General features: G+C 39.9%; 1 protein-coding gene across 4 annotated transcripts in view; it reads right to left on the bottom strand.

The window, feature by feature from the left end:
* fam184ab (family with sequence similarity 184 member Ab) overlaps positions 1–21,764 on the bottom strand; it is a 221,265-nt gene that overhangs the window by 56,863 nt on the left and 142,638 nt on the right. For all 4 annotated transcript variants that reach the window (XM_086264896.1, XM_086264897.1, XM_086264898.1 and 1 more), the window contains 3 exons: positions 21,435–21,596; positions 19,258–19,379; positions 5,981–6,131 (listed from right to left, as the gene is read on the bottom strand). In XM_086264896.1, coding sequence (XP_086121022.1) covers positions 5,981–6,131; positions 19,258–19,379; positions 21,435–21,596 — 435 coding nt within the window. The remainder of the gene's footprint in view (positions 1–5,980; positions 6,132–19,257; positions 19,380–21,434; positions 21,597–21,764) is intronic.

The raw sequence follows: 21,764 nt of genomic DNA, 5'->3' as shown, positions 1-21,764 counted from the left end.
ATGCACTCACAGACAGCTTGTAGTGGGTCTGCGGTTTCTATATTACTCCCTGAAAGTTGTGCTCTGATGGTGTGCTTCTTGCACACACACAACTTCTCTTCCTCTTCTTGACCTAAATTTCATGTAGGGGGTCATTGTTGAATTTCTATTATTGTAGCTTTGGTGATAGTGAAATGAAAATCAGTTAAGACTTCTGACTTTCATGGACTCATTCTCAGAATATTGTGATCACACCCCTACACCTCTTTACACAAGTTTCAGGGTAAAGATCTCACAGACAAACAGGAGCATTTGTACCCTGAATGTGCAACTCCGCTCTATGGACTGTGAAAGCTGAACAAATTATCCGGCTTTGAGCTTTTAATTAAAAATACAACAATACTGTCAAACATAATCGGAGAAAGTTGTTGATAAATCCATCATCTTGTGCAGCCACTTGCAGATCATCGTTTCTGAGATAGTAAACACAACAGGAAAGACTCTCTGTGATCTAAATAGAGTAGCTTTGCCGCAGGAACTGCTTCACTAATTTGGAAATTACATTATCACTCAGACATGAGTCACACATTTTTTTGCATGGTGGCAAATCTTTATTAGCAGGCACATATGATTATATATGCTGCACACTGATCCTGTATTATCTAAAATTGACTTGCTCATATAGCTTGCAAATTGTGGACTTAGTGGGGAGGGTTTTTGTATAATAGGTGAAAACTTGCATAATGTATTAAACAGTTTCCACATTCCCTACATTTATACACATTGGCATCCTTGTTTCAAACATTGATATCCACTAAGGTTAAAACAGGGGCCTGATTTACTAAACTGAGAGTGGAAAGTCTTTTGTTTTATCTACTAAGAGTAAAAGGTTTTGTGTTTTGTTGCTGCAATTTTGAATAGTTGAATTATCACCTGGTGATTATGTAACCAACATGAAATGCCACTTTTATAATGACAGCCCATCACTTTAGGGACATTTTGCACGTCATGTCAGGCATTTTAAGCTTTCTGTGCCTCGTTTCACTGTGTTTTGTGCCAGCTGTAAAAAAAGAAGGTCATCACAAATTGCCAACAGTGAGAGTAAATCCTGGACTGATGGCAGTGATTTTGCATGTCTTGCAATTATAAAGTCAGCAGTGCCGACCTCTCTAAGTAGTAACTTTTTGGGGTTTTTGGGTTTCTCCCATAAATCATGTAAAGCTAGAACCATACACTAGAAAACAAAGACAAATTTAATTTATTTAGCTCATTTCATTATATGAAAACATATCTGCTTAATACAAAATATTAAGACATGAACCCCTCCCCCCCAAAATAAAGTTTACAATGCCTTAAGGGAGTGAAAACTGCAAAACAGAACAAACAACAACAACAAAAAATATTAAGTGTAGGCCTTTGTGAATAGAAGGGTTTGGAGTCTGTTTGACACACAGATTTAGTTGATCTCAATTTAATCAACATTTTATATTGCGCTGAGAGCCATTGAAGTCATTTCATTACTGGGGTAATGCAGGTAAATTGCGGGTAAAACAGTGACCTATAAGGATTCTGGCTGCTGCATTTTGGACAAGCTGAAGATGTCGATGATGTTGATCATTTGGGAAATCCTGCAAATAGAGCGTTGCAATAATATAACCTACTTGATTTGAATGCATGAACGAATTTCTCAGAGTCAGTTTTAGAGAAGATTTTTCTAATCTTAGATACATTTTAAGTTGTAGAAAGCAGTTCTGGTAATTATAATGATGTGGTTATAAAAACTGAGGTCACTTTTTAAAATGACACCAAGGTTTGTGACTTGATCACTGTGTTTTAGAGAAATGGATGATAAATATGAACAAATTTTGGACTACAAGTATTTCTGTCCTGTCTCTGTTCAGTTCTAAAAAGTTTTGAGACATTCAGGACTTCAAGTCATCAATGCAGCTTATTGGTTTATGACCAGAGGTTAGATCATAAGAGGGAAGTGGTAAGTACAACTGCGTGTCATTGCTATAAGAATATGAGGCTATATTATGACAGTACCAAGTGGGAGCACGTAAAAGTTGAACAGTAATGGACCAAGGACTGACCCTTGAGGAACCCCCAATTGAATTTTGCATTTGAATGGATCTAAAACTGCTAATTGAAACATAAAAAAACTTCGACCCTTTAGATACGATTAGAAGCAATAATGTGTCTGACCTGTTAAACCTACTGAGTCATGAAGCCTTTAGTTAGATTATGATATGGTACAATTATTAATTACTAATAGATTTAAGTTAGTTTTATTGGGTGACAGTGTGATTACAGCACATTTAAAAGAAACAGGGAAAATGCCAAACTGGAGAGAGCTGTTGATAAAATTTACTAAAAGATTTGTAAAACAGTGAAATACAGATTTGACAACTTACATATATTAATTTTGTATCATTTTTGCTATAGCTGGCATTTTTGAGAAATTTCTTGCTCACAGTTGTCAGATAGACACATATAATGGAGGTTGGGCTTAAAAACCACACTGATTAAGCTTTTGCATGAGTTCAATAAGGAAGATCTGTTTTCACTCATCTGCTCGCTTCTAGTCTGCTGTTATTATGTTCTTTACTGTATTCAAAGTTTCAGACGTGTAGCCCTGTATTATTTAATGGTAAATGGACTGATTCTTATATTTTCTACTCTCCCAGAGTATTCAAAGAGCTCTACACAACATGGCACATTCACCCATTCACTGTCTTCTATGCTTTTAAGTGCTTTCTAACTACCATTCACACTCATACTCCGATGGATGCATTGGAGAGCAACTTGGGGTTAATATCTTATCAAGGATATTTGGCATGCAGACTAGTGGGAGCCAGGGATCGAACCACCAACAGATGACCTGCTTTACCTCCTGAGGTACAGTCATACAGCCATGAGCTATAGTGTATATGATAATATTAGACATAATATTATAACATTTCCCCCTCAATATTATCTTACTTTGGTGCATTTTATTTGCCAAAAATGAAACAAAAAAAAACAGTGAACATAAGTCAAAGATGAAATTCACATGCAGCCAAATTCTTCTTCTTGTTAATCCTGAAGTTGATAATCATGAAGTGAAAATCTGATATTGTGACAGTGATGGTGTGGATGCCACTGACCCTTTTTAATTTGGTTTTTCACTGAGATTCAAAGCGGAGGTTTTCAAGCTTTACCAACTCTGCGTTTGAGTGCAAAATTACCCGCATATATCATTCACATTAGGCGTTATTTACAACGACACTAATATTTTCAATGCTTGTGCCTTTTGAAAACACACTTTGGAGCATGCTGTGCATCAAGGCCTTACTGGCACTGACATCTGCCATTTGATTTCTAAACAGCCTCTTCTCCATCAGTGCGTATTTGTCAAGAGCCTGACTGCTGCTCTGATTTGGCATTGGAGTAAATAAATATGGTTTAGCTGATTGTGAGGTGCGGAGCTGCCACATTAATCACCGATGACAGGGTGGGCATGTTGAAGACCAGCAATTAATGCAAGAGACATGCACAAACAAACAGAAATAAAGCTGTTGATTCTGCACGTACGATGACCACAGGAGAGCTTAGTCATGCCACATTAATATTACTGTGCAGTCATTAGCTACAGCAGCCGGCTCTGGTGTGCGTTAAACACTAACACATAATGAATACGTGAATCTGTGTGCCAGTGTTAGGAGGAAATCTGTGAGTCTGGCACAGACAAGCCATCACAGGCACAACATACACCTAGAAGAGAGGTAGCTCTTATTGCTTCAATAATGTTTCGCCCATCATATTGATTTTCTCACCACTGGTATAATTACAACCACTTGACTCCAGGCTGTGGGCATTTTGTGTTCAAAAAGGTCTGTTGATTGTAAGTTGAAGATTAAACCTTTAAATCTTTAACCAGTATTGTTGCGTAACAGTACTTTACAGACACACTTGGTGTACAGATGCTATGTGAGTTCTTGTGTTAATAAAAGCTGTTAGTTTCTTGCTGTTCCTGTTTTTATTTAAAATATATCCTTTCTCAGCAATGCCTTTGTTTGTGTCTACACTCACTGGACACTTTATTTATCACACCTTGTTACTACTGGGGTGGACCCTCTTTTACCTTTGCCTTTAATTCTTGATGGCAGAGATTCAACAAGGTGCTGAAAACATTCCTCAGAGATTTTGGGAGATTTTATGAGATCACATCTCAAAGTTGCTCCTTTTGGATTGGTTGAGGCCACTGGAGTAAACTCCTTGTCATGGTCAAGAAACCAATATGACATAATTTTAGTGGTCAAAAAGGGATGGACATGATCAGCAACAATACTCAGGTAGGATGGCATTTAAACAATGCTCATTTGGTACTGAGGAATCCAAAGTGTGCCCAAAAATATATTCTTCACACTATTACACCACCACCAGCCTGAACCTTTAATACAAGGCAGAAAAATTCTGAACCTGCCATCTGAATATTGCAGAAGAAATCGAGACTCATTAGACCACTTTTCCCAATCTTCAGTTCTGTCTAATTTTGGTGAGCGTGTGAAAATTGTGGCTTTAGTTTCCTGTTCAGGTCATCGTGACCATGTCTACATGCATAAATGCATTGAGTTGGTTACATGTGATTGGTTAATAAAATATTAGCAATAATGAGCAGTAGTGTGTTTTCCCTCCTTTTTCTTCTTTATCGACTTCTCCCCTCTAATTATCTACAGCTTGGTGTACTTTCAGGTTGCAGTCACATAACCAACACAATTACCTCACATGTTTATCTCTAATTACTTTTCCTTGACTTCAGTGTCAAAAGCTTTGAGGTGAAGTACCTGTGTGAAGACGACCTCTTCAAAAGTGGCCCACACAGCTCACACCACTTTCATTAGGGTGCTTAATAATGTGGTGGGTGATGTGAGTCAGCCCTGGTGATACTACAGAAGTAGTACAGCCTTATCTGTTCTTATTATTTTTCTTTATGCAGGCTATATGAACTTAGACATTGATGTGAATAATGTTTCCATTACCAAGTGGGAAAAAGTGAGAAACTTTGCAGTCACAATGAAATAAAATGGTTTGAATAAGAAATGTGGCTCACCATGCTGTCCACTCATGTTGTCCACTCATCTACTTAAACGCTTCCTTTATTAAAGCTTTTAGAATCTCCGACATGAAACTAATTAAAGGTAATCCCAAAAACTGGAAGTACAGCAACCCCGAAAATGAGAACAAAAGCACAGCAAAATGAGTTACACAACAACATTCACCTCTCTTTGAACTTTGAAATAGGGAAAATTATCTTTATTTATACAGTGAGCTTGGCAAACTGTTAAGATTCAAAACATATCGGCATATTAAATCATTACGGCACAGGCGGTAATTTACATCATCTGTTTCACTTGTCAGGTATGTTGATCATTTTGGTTTGTGAACGTTTGAATGGTGTGCTGCTATGAACCCTGGGAAGGCCTTATTTTCTTAGAGTTGGGAAGTGTATCATCTGCTAAAGGAGGTAAGGAAGCATGCACTGAAGCACCTTTTCTTTGCAACTTGAGAATTTGACCAGCTCTTATTACAGCTGCCATGCAGATGATTTAATCAGAAGCCCTCTTAAGTACAAATGACTATTTCACCACAACCAAAGTCACATCTCTGCTTTTGTCTTTGTTTTATCATCTGTTTATTGTCCTGTTTTCCTGTTTGTGTCCTGCCTTAGTACTGGTTTGTTTTCTCATGTTATTCTCATGTGTTTTGATTTTTCTTTGTATTCAATGTGTGTCTGCTCATCACTGCAGCTTTTTAATTCACACCTATTTATGAGCTTACTAAGTCACAGTAGTCTTTCAAAATCTACCAATATTTACTTACAAAATTCCCAAAACACAACATAAACACCAACATTCACTTAACATTTCAATATGTGCCCTTTTAGTGTTTTGCACAGAGACAGTAAAGTGAACAGAAGGATGGGCGGCACTGTTTGTGCTCCCATTGGGAAGAGCCTCACCTGTTCTAGCAGGTCCTCCACTTTCCTTTGCCAGCTCTCCCTGGCATTGCTCAGTTCCTGCTCCTTGCTTTGCGCCAGCTGAGCCAAGGCTGAGTTTTTGTCCTCCTCGTGCTCCTCTTTCAGCTCCTCACGTAGCTTCTTACACTCCTGCCTATAGCACAGCACAAAATGAAACACATATGCGTTTATGTTTCAGGCGCTTTATTAATCATCCAGTGTGATTCACAAAACCTGTGCGGAAAAATACACAAATTCAATCTGTGAACTGCAAAGTTCCAGAAAACCTGAGAGTAAAACAGTGTGACAGAGGAATCAAGTAAATCTTAGTGAGCTCAATAAAGACCCTTCAGCAGCAGCGTTACTGACAGGTAGCTTAGATCAGAGGACGCTCCATTTCAGCACTTTTACCGCCGTTTGTAAGATGGAAATTAGATTTTTGGAAAACAGTGGGAACCTCCTCAAACTTCTTTCTTGTGAGTGAATAACCATAAATCATTGGAACTGGGGGATTGCCTATATTGATTAAGTGTCAACTCTCAAACTGATTTATGTGCTGTGCTGACAAGAAATTGAGCACAGCGTTAGTTCAATCAGGGCATGCAGTCAAGCCCAGCAGTGACCACAGATAAAATAATTTTAACGCCCACTCATGTCAGCTGATACCCTCATATAGATTCAGGTGGCAAATTTAATATAGGGCCTACTGCTTTAGTGTGGAAGCCACTTTGCAACCCACTTCTGCCAGGTTTCTCTAAAAACTCCCTGGGGGAGTCCCTCCCTTTAGTCAATCAAGAGTGCTGCAGTGAGAGTACTGACAGAGACTAGAAACAGCACATTCCTCCCAAATTAGCATCGTCGCCCTGTTAAATCCAGAACTGATGTTAAAATCCTTCTCCTTACATATAAAATCTTGAACAATCAGGCCCGTATCATATTTTAAAGACCTTGTAGCACCATATTATCCTAAAAGATCACTTTGGTCTCAGACTGCTCCTGTACTCTAGAATCAGGCCCCTCTACTTTGAATCAGGCTCCTCGCACTGAGCTTTTCTTCTTCACTCATCTCTTTTCACTCTCTGTGTATTCATACACCACTACTGTAGTTAATCATTAGTTCTTATTCATCTCTATCACTCTCTCACAGTGTGTCCTTTGTCCTCTCTTCCTCCCCTCACCCCCATCCGGTCGTGGCAGAACGTTGCCTCTCCCTGAGCCTGTTTCTGTCGGATGTTTTTCCTTCCCTCTGTCGCCAAGTGCTTGCTCAATGGGGGTCATGTGATTGTTGGGGTTTCTATCTAATATTGTAGCGTCTTTACCTTACAATATAAAACACATTGAGGGGACTGTTGTTGTGAATTGGTGCTATATAAATAACCCCAGCTCCTCCTTTCACGCTTTATCTGACTTAATCTGAAATCTGCTGTCAATGATGCTTGATCTTCTCTGTGCTCCTGCTGATGCCCTCCCCATCACCAGTTTTTACTGTCTCCATAATGAAGGGTGGCAAGGTCCCAGAACGGAGCTGCCAAAAAATGAATTACTCCAGTCATAAATATTAATCTTCTTTTGTCTACAGGGGTCTTGACTGAACTGAAATTATGGATTGCCTGGAGGGTATCAAATAAATCTAACAGGTATGCTCTGGGAAAATAAGGAACTAGAATTCAGCTAATTCCCCCAAATGTTGTGTGTTAGGTTTAGGCTGATTTTGTGGAGATGACAACAAAGTCTGAAAGAAGAGACTCAAACAAGCAGCTAGGAATTGGCTTGAAAAGTAAAGGTGCTTCAGAGAGCTCTATAACACTTTATGGGAACAATAAATTGTCCTGAATCATTAGACCTCAACACAGCTTCCACTGAGCGCCCATCACTCTCCAACACTTCGGCTAACAGCTCTGCGAATGGCAGTGTGTGTGTCTGCGCGCTGCCAATGTGATAGCTGTGTGGGAGTAGAAATGGCAGCTGTTAAATGAAGTATCCAGGCAAACACATTTTTTCTCTCACTTCGAGAGCTGCAAAGTGTCAGACTGAAGGCAGGCTATAACACACACAGCGATGCAGTCACACACCACAAAGTCACGTTCATAATGCGGCACACTTGACACGTGTCATCATTCACGTCCTCGTTCGGCATAAAGCAGACGTTCTCCCTCTCTCTTGCTCTCTCACAGACACATCCAGACTTGAGGCGTCAATGATCTCTGCTCTTCTCTTCTCTGCTGTGCAGGAAGAGCCGAGGGCAAATGGAAAGAGGTAAAAACATGAAGGGATGAAGGAACTTTCAAAGATGGAAGGAATATCCGGATCAAATGTGGGATAATTGGCTGGATTCAGGGATCGTACAGGCAGATATGAGCCGCATGTGCTCATTTAAGGTGCGTGTGACATTATAATTTACTGTGTGCTCAAAATATGTAATCATTCTAACAAGAACTTTGTTCGTACAGTACTTTTAAAACACACAGTTACAATGTGCTTCACAAACTGGGGCGCCACTGTAACTCACCTGGTTGAGCTAGCAACCCGGACACTAAAGGCTAGGGACCTTATGGCAATTCGAGACAGAAGATTTCCCATGTGTCATTCGCCCTCACTCTCTCACCCCCTTCCTGTCTACCCTCTGCACTGTCCACCAAATAGGCTAAAACATAATCAAAGAAGATTAAAAATAAACCTTTTAAAGCATAAATGATTTTTTTTTTGTGTTCTAAATTGCAATAAAATTTAACCTTTTATACTTGTATACATACGTCAGCATGCACAATTCATTTTGTTAATTTTATTATTGTGACATGGAAACCTAAATAACAAGAAACCAGAGCCACAGTAGCACCATAAACAATCCAACCTGATGTTTTTCCCAAGATTTGCAAACAAAGGTTAATAACTTATAAACACCCAAAATTACAAATCATCACAATCTGTACATAAAAACACTATTTTTTTCAAAACATCCCACTAGATGAAGGTATTCTTAACTTGTCATAACTAAGGACTATACAGAAAAAAGTCACTCATTGTTTGTTGTTGTCCTAAACAGGGTTTAGGACTGTATGTTTCGTTAATTTGAACATATGCAAATTTTTGTCTATGACAGATTCTTTTCTTTTCAATGACTTTACTGTAGATTTGCTGCAGTGCATTGCCCTGTTGCATGACCCAGTTTGGGCCAAGCTTTAGACAAGTGCATCACATTTGACTTTAGAATATTTTGGTACACAGAAGAGTTCGTGGTTGACTCAGTGTCTCCGAGGCACCCAGGTGCCAGGTAGCTATGAAATAGGGGTGGGTTTTGATAATCGATTTATCGATTAAAATCGATTCTGGCTTGGATAACGTGATATCGATTCATTAAAATCGTGAATCGATTTTTTAATATTAATTTATTTTGCCCGAAACGCCAGAATCTCAGGTTAAACCTCACAAAATTTCAAGAACCACCAAACAGCTAAAACAGTAAATGAGAGCAGGTACACGGATTCTGCACAAAATCGTAAACACAAAGCGCGGACCCGCCGACGGATCAGAATCAGTGAGATGTCGCCTTTCTCACTTGACGGCACGGACACGGTCGGGGCTGGAAGCCGACAGCTCGCTGATTCTGATGTTTCGGCAGGTCCGCGCTTTGTGTTTATGCCTTTTTTTGCGCTGGTTCTGAAGCTGTTAGTTTGATGTCTCTCCAAACATTATTGACCGAACCAGCAGCAAAAAAAGATCCAAACTACGCTTCACAAAAACATCGTCATGAATTCCCTCTGACGTTTGCTGTTTTGCTTCCACCACACTTCACGCACAGCTCTCTCTCTCTCTCTCTCTTAGTATACTTCAAGAACAGTTTCCCATCTAAAAATCTGTTTTCTGTATTATTCGCTTGCTTGTTACGCACAAGTCTACTGTTGTTTACAGCGCTGTCGGCCGCTGTTTTTTCCCTTTTACTTACTTCCGAAAAGAAAGCCTCATTTCTGCGGTTCAATAGGCTTCTGAACAAATTTAAACTTTTTAAAATGATGCAAAATGCAAAACGCTTAGCCGTGTCTCTAATAAAACCGCTGTAACTTCAGAAGTAATGTTCATAAGTTGATTAATGGTTTTCTTTTGTTTTTGATGTACTGCAGAATATTTTTATAAAATCCCAGGCCAGGAAAATCCCCTTCATGTTTTTCTGTGTTTTATCTTCAGCTACTTTGACACAAAGGCATCTGCTGTGATGCTCACACCTTTGATAAAGTCTTGTGAGTGTCAGCTTCCTTTTTATAGATACAAAAATATGTAAATGTACTGATCTGAATTATAATATTTCTGACTGTCTGAGGCAAAATTTCCCAGATTTAAATCGAATCGAATCATGGATCGAATCGATTCGGGACCTTGCGAATCTGAATCGAAGCGATTCTAGAAATCCGTGACGATACCCAGCCCTACTATGAAACCAGCCCAAATCATCACCACTCCACCACCGTGCTCAACAGCTAGTATGACGTGTTTGCGGTGATATCCTGCATTTGTTTTTGTTTGTTTTTTTCAAACACGGTGCTGTGCATTATTGCCAAACATCTGCACTTTGGTCTCGTCTGGACATTTTTCCAGAGGGCTTGTGGTTCGTTCAGGTGCAGCATTTTAAACTAAAGCTGTGCTGTCACATTCTTTTTCAAGGGGAAGAGGCTTTCTCTCCTTTCTCCAACAACGTGCTAAATGTTCTGCTTTTATAGAGATTCTCAATTAATCAAGTATATATGATTAGCAGCACCTAGCTACTTCTTATTAGAAGTAGTATAGGTGTACTGAGTTCTTCACAGTACTGCACAAAGACTGTATATTCACCTTTTAATGTTGATTATTATTGCACATACAGTGTAGTTTAGCTTCTATAGTGAACTTCTAAGAACTATGTGATTTAGTTAGTTTACATAGGGGCAAATTTATCAACATCCTGTCTGCTGTTTTTCATTCTTTAAGTCCACACATCCCTGCAGCATAATTAAACACATACATCATATAGTTAAGAAGAAATGTAACAGTCAAGGTCTTTGCATATTTATAACTTGCTGACAAAAGACTCCGATGCTCTCCATTCCAAATCTGTGAACCTACATACATACTCACATAAAGGAGACGTGCCCAGAATAATTTAATACAAGCAGAGAATGATTAAGAAGAATGTTTAAGAAAATGCTGCCTACAAAAATATGTTTTTGACAGACCTTTACAACAAACCACAGCTTCAGCCAACTGATGCTGCTGTTTCAATATTTATCATTTATAAGAGTCAATACTGCTGCTTGTGAGTCTGAAATAAGAACAATGAGGTGGACCTGAATTTAATGTGTATAATGTATATTGTGTAAAAGCCCACTGTGAGGGAAACCAGCCACCAGGCTTATACTGACTCACAGTTACTGCATCACAGGATTTCCAAGCAGCTGCCAGTCGCACGAGACATTTTGGCTGCTGGTACTTTGACAGATTTCTGATTTGCACCAGGCAACGAGACCCATTGCAAAGCTAACACGCGCATCAACTTATGTGGTGCTAAATCCCTGTGGTAGGCCAAAACGTGGAGGTCTTACTTCTCCTTTTGTCTTTTTTGCCATTCTTACATGTACTCTTGTGTATTTAGGCCGGACATTTCCAAACCAGCAAATGTAAGCGATAACATTGATAATGAGAACTGATGGGGTGTGAAGTGTAAAAACAAATACAGAAATAGAAATATATGGACTAACCACTTGTCTGCAAGTTTCCTTGCAGAATACTTTCTATACAAGTAACAACAACAGTACAAATTCAAACTCAGATCTAAAAACATTTACTGGATTTTCCACTTTAGAATTAAAAAAAAAAAAAGATATTAGTATGACATTAACAATATAAACTTTAGCCTGATTATGTTTCGGGTGCCTGCAGACATTTTAATAATGAGTGACTGATGATTTATTTATTATTCAATATTAAACAAGCAGGTTCACCGCACAGAAAGAAAAAAAAAAAAGAGAAAGTCGTAGTTTTGGAGTCACATTAATAAAATTATCCCCTAAAGAACAGCCGGCTCACATTACAGGATGATGTGGGTAATTAAATATTAGCTGTCCTTCCGCTATTTACCTTCTGAAAGTCATAGCACAGGCAGACGTTCAGAGTTTAGATGTAAATCCTTGAACGCAAACAACTGCAGACAAACCCTGCTGGAAGCATCTGCCACAAACTCTGCTGTAACATTCAGCAGACTCACACCTTGCAGGAACTTTGTGAGACGACGTGTCTGTTAAAAGATGCAATAAAGGGCTAAAGAGGTACGTGCAGTCTCTTTATCATAAAACAGCTACAACTGTAGCAACTCAACAAAGCAGTATAGTTTTATGTAACATGGACAAATGCTGTAATAACATTGTCCAAGCAGCTGGTCTTTGTCATTGATTGTAGAATTAATTTCAATATTTCTGGAATATCTGGTGCCAAACTATTATGTTTGTTTAACATTTAGCTAAACTGCCACAGCAGGGAGATGCTGGTGTCATGTTCACTCAGGTCACCATCCTAGTTTTAGGTTGGACAGGTTGGAGGGGGAGGCTGTTTTTCCACTGTGGGGTTTTTACCTTACAATATAAATAAATATAAATAAAATATGTAAATGCATTTTAGCCACATGCTAAAAAAACAGTTCTTCCTGAGTATATCCTCTGATTGGCTGTTCCTCATAAACAGAAGATTAGAACAGCAGGTAAATGGGGCATCTGTGCTCACAGCGTGCCAAATTACACAAAGACTGGACTAAAAATCAGGACCTGTCAATATATTCCATTTTCCTAAAATAAAAAAATGCATATGCAGGCCAATGATGCATAAGTGAGCATCACTGACCCCCTCTAAAAGTCCGCCGTTGATCTAATTCAGTGACATTTTGCAGGTTAACGGAGGCAGTTTTTGGCTGAAACAGTGACCTTTAGATCAATAGTCACAGCTTCTTCTGCCCAAGGCTTCCTGCTGCAGCACATTTACAATGACTTACTTTTCGGCCAATATTAATCTGCCACCACTGTGAGATATTCAGTATTAGGTGGCTGGTTCTAATTATGATATAAAATAAGGATTAAATTTGTTTTTATATTGGGATTAGGAGGAAAAATGAACTAGACATCCCTTGTATTGAACTAGTCATAGTATTTTTTACTTTAGGGTCTGATCAGCTGTCCACTACCTCCAGTTTTATCACTGGCAATAACTGGGAATAATATCTACAGGGAACTGTAACACAGAGACAGCTGTTCGCATTAAAAAACATTTTTCACTTATTTATTTTATCCACGACTGTAATTGTACTTTTTCTGATACATTTCTTCCAGAATCTACACTGCCCTTCAATAAATCCTGTTTTCACTTTCATATGAATATAAGCAATAAATACATTGCAAGTGCTCCCTGAAATGCAGTAAATAGGATGTGAATAAAAGCACTTCTTGTGTATTCGCACTCAGGATGCAAACACTTAACTTAGTCCGTTAAAAGAAGGTTCAAAATAATTGATTTCATTTCCTCGTGAGCGTGCCTATTAAAGCAGGATGGATCTGTATTAGGATATACACACTTCAATACTTTTTATTATCTCAAGTCATACTAAATCGCGTATTGAACAATGGTATTTCATACTGCACATTTTCCTTTTATCATGCAGTCCTTTGCAGTCATACTACCTGCTGATTTCTGACTTTCATTTCACGCTCTTTTTCTCAGCCTCGGAGTTCGTTTAATCAGTTAATGCCCCCGCTCTTTGTAAAGGTCACACTTGATATTGTTTAATATTTCTGTCTTTTCCTCGATCAACCGGCCCAAAGATGTCTTCTTGCCCGACTGTAATTTATTTTCTACTTCTCTACTTAACTTTCTTGTATTACCCCACTTCACTCTTACTCTTTCCTTTGCGCTCATTTTTTTTGTGTGTATCTGAATCTGATTGTGCATACTTAGAGGCTTTCAGATGATCAAATCAAGTAAAATGCACCTGCAGTGCTGAGAAAAAGTTTTTGCCACTTCTTGATGAGTTCATTTTTTTGTATATTTGGAACACTTGCATGTTTTCCATCCATCCATCCATCTTTACCCGTTTTATCCGGGGCCGGGTCACGGGGGGCAGCAGCCAAAGCAGAGAAGCCCTGACCTCCCTCTCCCCAGCCACCTCCTCCAGCTTATCCGGGGGAACACCAAGGCGTTCCCAGGCCAGCTGAGAGATATAATCTCTCCAGCGTGTCCTGGGTCTGCCCCGGGCCTCCTCCTGGTGGGACATGCCCGGAACACCTCGCCCAGGAGGTGCCCAGGAGGCATCCGTGAATCGCTACCTTATCGTGGTGGAGGGGTTTGCGTGTCCCAGGGATCCCAGGGGCTATGTTGTCTGGGGGCTTTTGCCCCCTGGTAGGGTCTCCCATGGCAAATTGGTCCTGGGTGAGGGACCAGACAAAGAGCGATTCAGAAGACCCTTATGAGAAAAACATTGAGGGAACAGTTTACCCTGCCCGGGATAGGGTTACCAGGGCCCCGCCCTGGAGCCAGGCCCGGGAAGGGTGCCCAAGGGCGAGCATCTGGTGGCCGGGCCTTAGTCCATGGGGCCCAGCCAGGCCCAGCGTGAAAAGGGGACATGGGCCCATCCTCCCGCAGGCCCACCACCCGCAGGAGGAACCGTAGGGGTCGGGTGCATTGTGTGCTGGGCAGGAGGCCCTGGCGGACTGATCCCCGGCTATCAAGACTGGCACTTGCATGTTTTACATCATCAAATCAAATTTAGATCAAACAAGACCTCAGTAAATTTAAAATGCAGATTTTAAATGATGATTTTCATTAAGGAAAAAAAAACTCTACCTAATAATGGTTGTTCCACCACTGGCACCACTGGCACCAATGAGTCTTTAACATCACAGTGGGGGAATATTGGCCCACTGTTTTTTGCAGAATTGTTTTCATTCAGCCACACTGGAGGGGTTTCAAGCATCTCAATTGATTTTAAGTCTGGACTTTTATGAGGCCACTCCAAAAAATTTAAAAAAAATATTTTTTTTGAGTCATCCAGAGGTGGATCCAGATCTTTGTCCTTCTGTATAACCTGAGTATGCTTGAGCATCAGGCAATGAACTGATAGTCGGACTTTCTCCTTCAGGATTTTCTGATACAGCGCAGGACTCACGGTTCCATCAATTACAATTAAGTCGTCCAGGTATTAACCACCTTACTACCACCACCATGTTTAACTGTTAGTGTGATGATCATTTTATGAAATGCTGTGTTAGTTTTATGCCTGATGTAATGGGACTCTTTTGGTTTTTGAAATTAAATTAATTACAGGAAATTAGAAGTCATCATTTAATAACAGGGAGCAATTACTTTTTCAGATTGGGGCACGTAGGTTTGGATAACTTTTTCCACTTAATGAATGAAACTATCATTTAAAAATACAAGTGGCCATTAGTACTACCCCTCAGCCTCCTAATACGCTCCTGTGGTATAAATTTGATAATCCAAGGTGATTCCTTTGAGTTCAAGGTAGATGAGATTTGTAATAGATGCACCTAAGCTATGAATTTAAAAACCCTACGTTGCCTCATTCTTAAGTTATTGTGTTCAGAATCATAGGTCCACGCCATCCACCCACTACGTTTTGTATTACCTGCGTTATCTCTGTATAATATGATGATCTGAAACATGTCGAGATACCAAGAAGGTTGCAAACACCCTTTCAAATTAACAGAAATGTGGAAAATACAATTTGATTTCAGTTGTAATTTTGTTGGTTAGTTATTAGATTATGTGTTTTCTGTATAATAACAACACCCCAACAACGCCGGTCCAGTCCATAGCCTTAACAGAGAAAACAGGCCTCTCTCTCCCCAGCTGCCTACTTCATCGTTTCCTTGGACAAAGTCAGCATTCCCGAGCCCCTTGAAAGATATCATCTCTCAAGTATGTCACAAGTCTGCTGCAGGGCCTCATCCCACTAGGACGTGCCCAAAACCAGTAAGCGTCCAGCTCGGATCAGATAAACTACCTCCACAGCTCCTTTCGAGGTGGGGGAGCAGCCGCTCCTCACCCTACCTCTAAGGGAGAGCACAGATGGTCTTTGGAGCAATCTCACTTCTGCTTGTGTCTGCAGTCTTATTCTTTCGGTCACGGCCCGCAGCTCGTGGCAATAGGTGATGGTATGAATACAGATCGACCAGTAAATTAACAGCTTCACGCCAACACTCAGGTCCTTTCACCATAATAGAGTGTTCCAGCGTTACTGCAGACATCTGCAGTAAATAAATGTAATACTTGCTTGTTGAAATACTTGGGCGGTCACAGACTTTGTTCTGATATTATAATTTAAAATACTTTTCCTTTTTGGGCACACCTCTGTAAGGTACACAAAGTCACCTTAAAGTATAACAGATGCATTCAAGTAGGGACAGATGTGGGATTTTAGTGTACTGCTATTTCTTAAGAGTGTAGGGGATAAACTAGAATAGAATTAGTATTAAGGATTATCATGAGTGACAGCAACTGGAAAGTGGTGACAATTCAAGCTTCCTACGCATGTGAACAATGAATTAAGACAATAAAGCACACAAACCACCCGAAGACTCAGTGAAGGTGCAAAAGACTAAAACAGAAATATTGGCATACTGACGCATTTATATTATCCTGATGTTCCCCATCAACAGAGAGGGACAAATTTTAAGAAGCACATAAATAGAAGGCCAATAGGTGTCAAGTCTTGCATTAAATTTAGGAGAATTGATGTTAAAATACTGAAGCTGCATCTTTCTTCTCTTATCTTGACAATCATCACAAGCTAAATCTGTCAGCGGCCTCTCTCTTGGCAGCTTTTTCTTTCTTTTTATACCTCCCCAGAAGTATGATTTTTCTGGTTGATAACAGTATTTATTTAACAGAGAGAATTCCTCCTTCACAAAAATATCAAACAGTTGGCTAATTTCACCTTCTGCATTACATTTTAAGGTGCTTCCAACGAGGAGGATGTTTAAATAAAAAAATGACAAAAACAAAAAGGGGGGATTGTGTCACATGCTGTAATAGCAGCTCTGCTGTGATATTAATGATCAGACCTGATGCAAAGTACATCTTCTCATTTTCCCTCTGCTGTGCTGACAAACTATCTGCAGCAAATTCACTTAAATACTTTATAAACCGCAGACTAGGTGACATTCAGTCTTCAAAGACAAGGTGAACGCACTGTAGGATTAAAAATAAATAAATAAATATAGACCAGCATATTTATACAGAGCACTTGTCGCTCTCCTCCTCTCAGTCTCCTCTTCATTAGCTTCCATTCACCTTCCTTTGTCTCTATGCACTGAGCTCTTTATTCCCTGGAGAACATCTATTCATTTGGTTGGGGTGAGTACACTGTGGTTAGTGAGCCGTCTGAATAAAGGAGGCTGGCTTTAATCCCCCTTTCACTGTGGAAACAGGCGGTTTGTCTGTGATAGTGTAATCACGGAACGAGCTCTCTGGATTACCAAATGAGCAGAAGAGGTTCGGCGGATCAGCAGACTAAAGCGCAGATGAGGCCGTGCTAGGTTGTCCTGGTTATACATAAGATCTTAGAAGCATGTTAGGCACTTGAAACTTTAGACCAGCTTCTGACAGATGCTTTATCCTCGTTGTTCTGGCCTTTAGTTTAAGACTATTCAGGGAAGTCTTAAACTAAAGGCCATGAGAAGTTCAGGGAAGCAAAATCAATCTATGATTCAGTGAGAACTGACCTGGTTCACACTAAAATATCAGCAATTAATGGGATTTCCTGACTACTTCCTTTTTCCAAAATATTCATATATATGTAAAAGTATATATCTGTACTCTAAAAAGCCTGAAAGTCAATATTAGGCATGCCTAAAGCCCGAACTCTTTTAGGCAAGTTTTTTGTTGTCATTTCTTTAAGCAGTCTTAAGGAATAGTTCTCCAGACGTCTTGTAGGACATTCAGAGTTTTTCTTTGGATGCTTGTTCTGTTCACTAATAATGAGGTACAGGCTCTGAGGAGGTAGTTCAAGGCTGATAGTGTTTTCTACCCAGATATGCTTTTTGTTTGGGATCATTTTCATGCTGATAGATGAAGCTGTTGCCAGTCAAATGCTTTCCAGGTTATATTGTGTGCTCGCTCAATCTAACTGTACTTTTCTGTGTTCATAATTCCATCAAATTGGACAAGCTCTCTAACGCAGTAGTACCAAACCATGACAGAGCCACCATGGCTTTACATGTTTACAGACACTCACTATTGTACTCTCCCCTGACCTTATCAGTAAGTACTGATGCAGATTTGAACCTAAAATGTTTCCAATTATTTTCAGTCCAGTTCTTGAGTAATCTGGCAAAACTCACCTTTCCTCCTTTTCCTCTTCGTGAGAGTCACCTTTGTACTTAAACCATTTCTTAGAAAGCTTCAGTGAACAGTAGTTCCTGTCTCAGGTCAGTGCTGGATTTTTTTTCTATTGCTTTAGGTGTTTTCAGATACTGTTCATATGCTGTTGAAAGCTTTTCAGGCCTGCCACTATTTCTTGTGCCCTTCCCTTGTAGTTATTTGTCACAAAGTACACAATACCCTTTGCGTAATAACTGTCGATGTGGAACTTATGAATGGAGGTAATTAATTATCGATTTAAGAAAGCGTGTGCATGAACTTTCAAGGCAAAACTCCACAAACAGAAACAGAGGTATAGATGAGATGTTACGATTACCGCAGCACTTTCACTTTGGCCTCAAAAGGAAGAATTCATCAGATGCTGTTGAATCCTGACAAAAACTCTAACAGAGTCATTTAGTAGCTGTGTGAAAAGTACATCAGTTCACACCTGAAAACAGTCAATGTTACTCTGAGAGGATTTTGAATAATCACTCTTCAAAGGTCTATGGACGTTAACAGAGACTTTAACACTGGGGGCTTTAACACTGGATTGAGCTGAAAAGCTGCAGAGCCCACCAAGACTAATGCTCTGTCACAGTCAACGGTGGAAGCAGCAGGACCCGTGTGTGTGTGTGTTTACGTGCATTTGTGTGTGTGTTTAATCTACTAACAGCAGGAAATGAAAATAAGTAAATAAAAAGACAGAAATTACCCATCTGTTCTCAATTTCATACTCTGTTAAAAGAAAAGATGAAGACGGAGGATGCTATTGTTGCTTTTCCATTTAAAATACATACACACATTCTTGTTTTTCTATCTTACTGAGGACATCTAATTGACATCTAATTTTTGGTCCCCACAAAGACATCTAAACCGGTACACACACACACCTGAGTGTTTCAGTCCATTTGAGCTCCAGCTCCAGAGCCATCTTGTCCATCTTATGTTTTTCTTCTTCTTTGGTGGTGATGAGTTTGGCTTCATGCTGACGTTTTTGGGTCTCCAGCTCTCCCTGAGAGAAGGACACATTGGCTTCAGTCCACCATTGCAGTCTAAATCATATGTTACACTTAAACTCTGTGGTGTGCACATCACTTAAGATTCTCAACAAGTTTTGACTTGCCTAGCTGAAGTTTTGGTCTGACGTGCATGCTGTCTAAATGCCAGTCATGCACACATTCACAGCACCTGCAAGCTAAAGAGCCAGCTAACAAGGGAAGCAACAAAAAGGAAAAGTTGCTGAAGGCAGAATAATTTCAGCAGTGGTGTGAGACTGAGCAGCCTACGCCTTTACTGAGTGCAGAGAGAGAGACCCGTGTATTCACCATTAGACACTTTCTGTTTTCAAAGACTATGATTTGCATCATTACTATTTTGTCTTTTCTGTCTTTAAGGAACTTTCTACACATATATTGCGCTCTCATGTTCAGGCCCGTTAAACAGCCTGTGCAAAATTCTGAAAAATGTTATAAAGTTACTTCTTTGCTTTTACATCAGCATACATTTGGTCTTATTGAATTTCTCTGCACTACCTGCTCGTTAAACAGGTTGTCGTGAGTTGACTGTGCTGTAACCTTTGTGTAGAACTGTGATGTTTGGTTTTTCTTAGCAAACTAAGGTTTATGGGGACCAACTGTGTCTGACAAGGCAGAACGGAATGTATGTTCTTAATTACAGGGTGTAAGTAAGCTACAAATTTTCAGGTGCCCCAGTGTGCACCTTAGTGAAACCAAAGTTATGAAATTTATCTAAATTAACTTTAATCTCAATGATGGTGTCAGTGGTCAATCTGCATGCCCAAAAGTCAGATGTTTCCTGCACTGGATCCTCCATACTCTATGTAAAGGATAATGTGAGGTAATAGGCTAAATGAAAATATGATTTATGCTTTGTAGATGTTAATTTTGTGAACTGCTCTCCTTCTTCTCATTCATCTCTCAGGCTTTTCCACAACACAAGGAAGGCCAGTATGGGATGCCTTAAAAGTGACAATCAGTTATAGACAGCCTTTCACAAAGCATTGTGGGATATTAGGCCCAGTTTTCAATCAGGTTTTTCCTTTTTTAAGGAGAGAATCCAGCTTCGTAGGTGGATTTTTTGCAGGACAAAAAAATAAAGCTATGTAGTGTGACACTGCTAACAGACAGCACAACATGTTGGCTTCTGGCAATGTCAATCCTAACATCCTAACACAGCAGGGACACAGAAGCCATGCTAAAAATAGAAAAGGAGAAACTGCTACAACAAAATTTACGATTTTCTTTTTTTAAACCAGGACACTAATTTTTAAAAAGAGACATTGTTGCAGTGTTTCAAATATATTATTTTAGCACTTTGATGAGTACAAAGAAAAGAAAATGCTATCTGGTTACATAATGTTTAGGAGAAGGACAATCGTTATGGGTAAATAGCAGCACAGAAAAAAAAAAATGTTTATTTGATTTTAGAGTGAACTGTTGCTTCACAGATAAGTTAAGGTTCGAGGTTCATCCCAGGAAGTTGATTCTGTTCATCTGGACGTAGCATTTCCATCCAAGTGACTTCTTCAGTCTCAGCTAACTGCAGGTTTCCCCAACCTTATAAACAGTACATTAGCATAATGACTGAAACTAGCACCACAGAATGAATATAATATACAAATTAACATACAAATTAATATACAAATTGTCATGACCATTGATCAACAGCTACTGATCAACAACCACTGATCAATGACCACTGATCAGTGGCGATGAATACCACTCACAGAGAGTTGGGGAATGGCTGCAATCACAGCATTTTAAGATGGTGAAAGATGTACCCTTAGGCCCCCTCCTCAAATCAGAGATGTTCTTTCCCTTTTCACATAAATTGCCTCTTTGACTCTCCGCTCAAACCAGCATTCCTCCCTGTCACTCGGATGAGTGATGAAATGTTTCTCCCACTGAAAACACTACGTCCAGATAAACAGAATCAAGCTTTTGGGATTTCCTCACCTGGATGTTTGACCATGCATCAAGATGTTTGAGGTTAAGTATGCTGTTGTAAAGTTCAGTGCCCAGGCTGACGTGTGCTTTGTTTGCCTGACCTGCAGTGCAGTCAGCAGGTTGCTGGTCTCTCTCAGTCGGGCCCGTGTAGCATCCAGCTCCTCCAGCAGCTTGTCCTGCGCCTCCTTCAGTGTGGAGATCTGCCCCTCAGCTGTTTTAATATCATTCTCCCCCTGCTGTACTTCTTGCTGCAGCCGAGACACCTGCAGGGAGGACAGACAGACAGAGTGAGGCAGAGAGAATAGACTCTGTCCACACCCGCCTCTCTGTTACACTTCAGGCTGTAGCTCAGTGTGGCACCAACCTTGAAACTACATCAGCATTTTAGGCTCAGCGAGGTGGAATTTCCATCAAAAATACATTCAATGACT

The sequence above is a fragment of the Aulonocara sp. 'chitande type north' Nkhata Bay genome, linkage group LG15, assembly GCF_057382095.1.
Source record: "Aulonocara sp. 'chitande type north' Nkhata Bay isolate Kocher_YH1m ecotype deep benthic linkage group LG15, A_spYH_male_GT1.1, whole genome shotgun sequence".
Lineage (NCBI taxonomy): Eukaryota > Metazoa > Chordata > Actinopteri > Cichliformes > Cichlidae > Aulonocara > Aulonocara sp. 'chitande type north' Nkhata Bay.
This window is presented reverse-complemented; position numbering and strand designations above follow the sequence as displayed.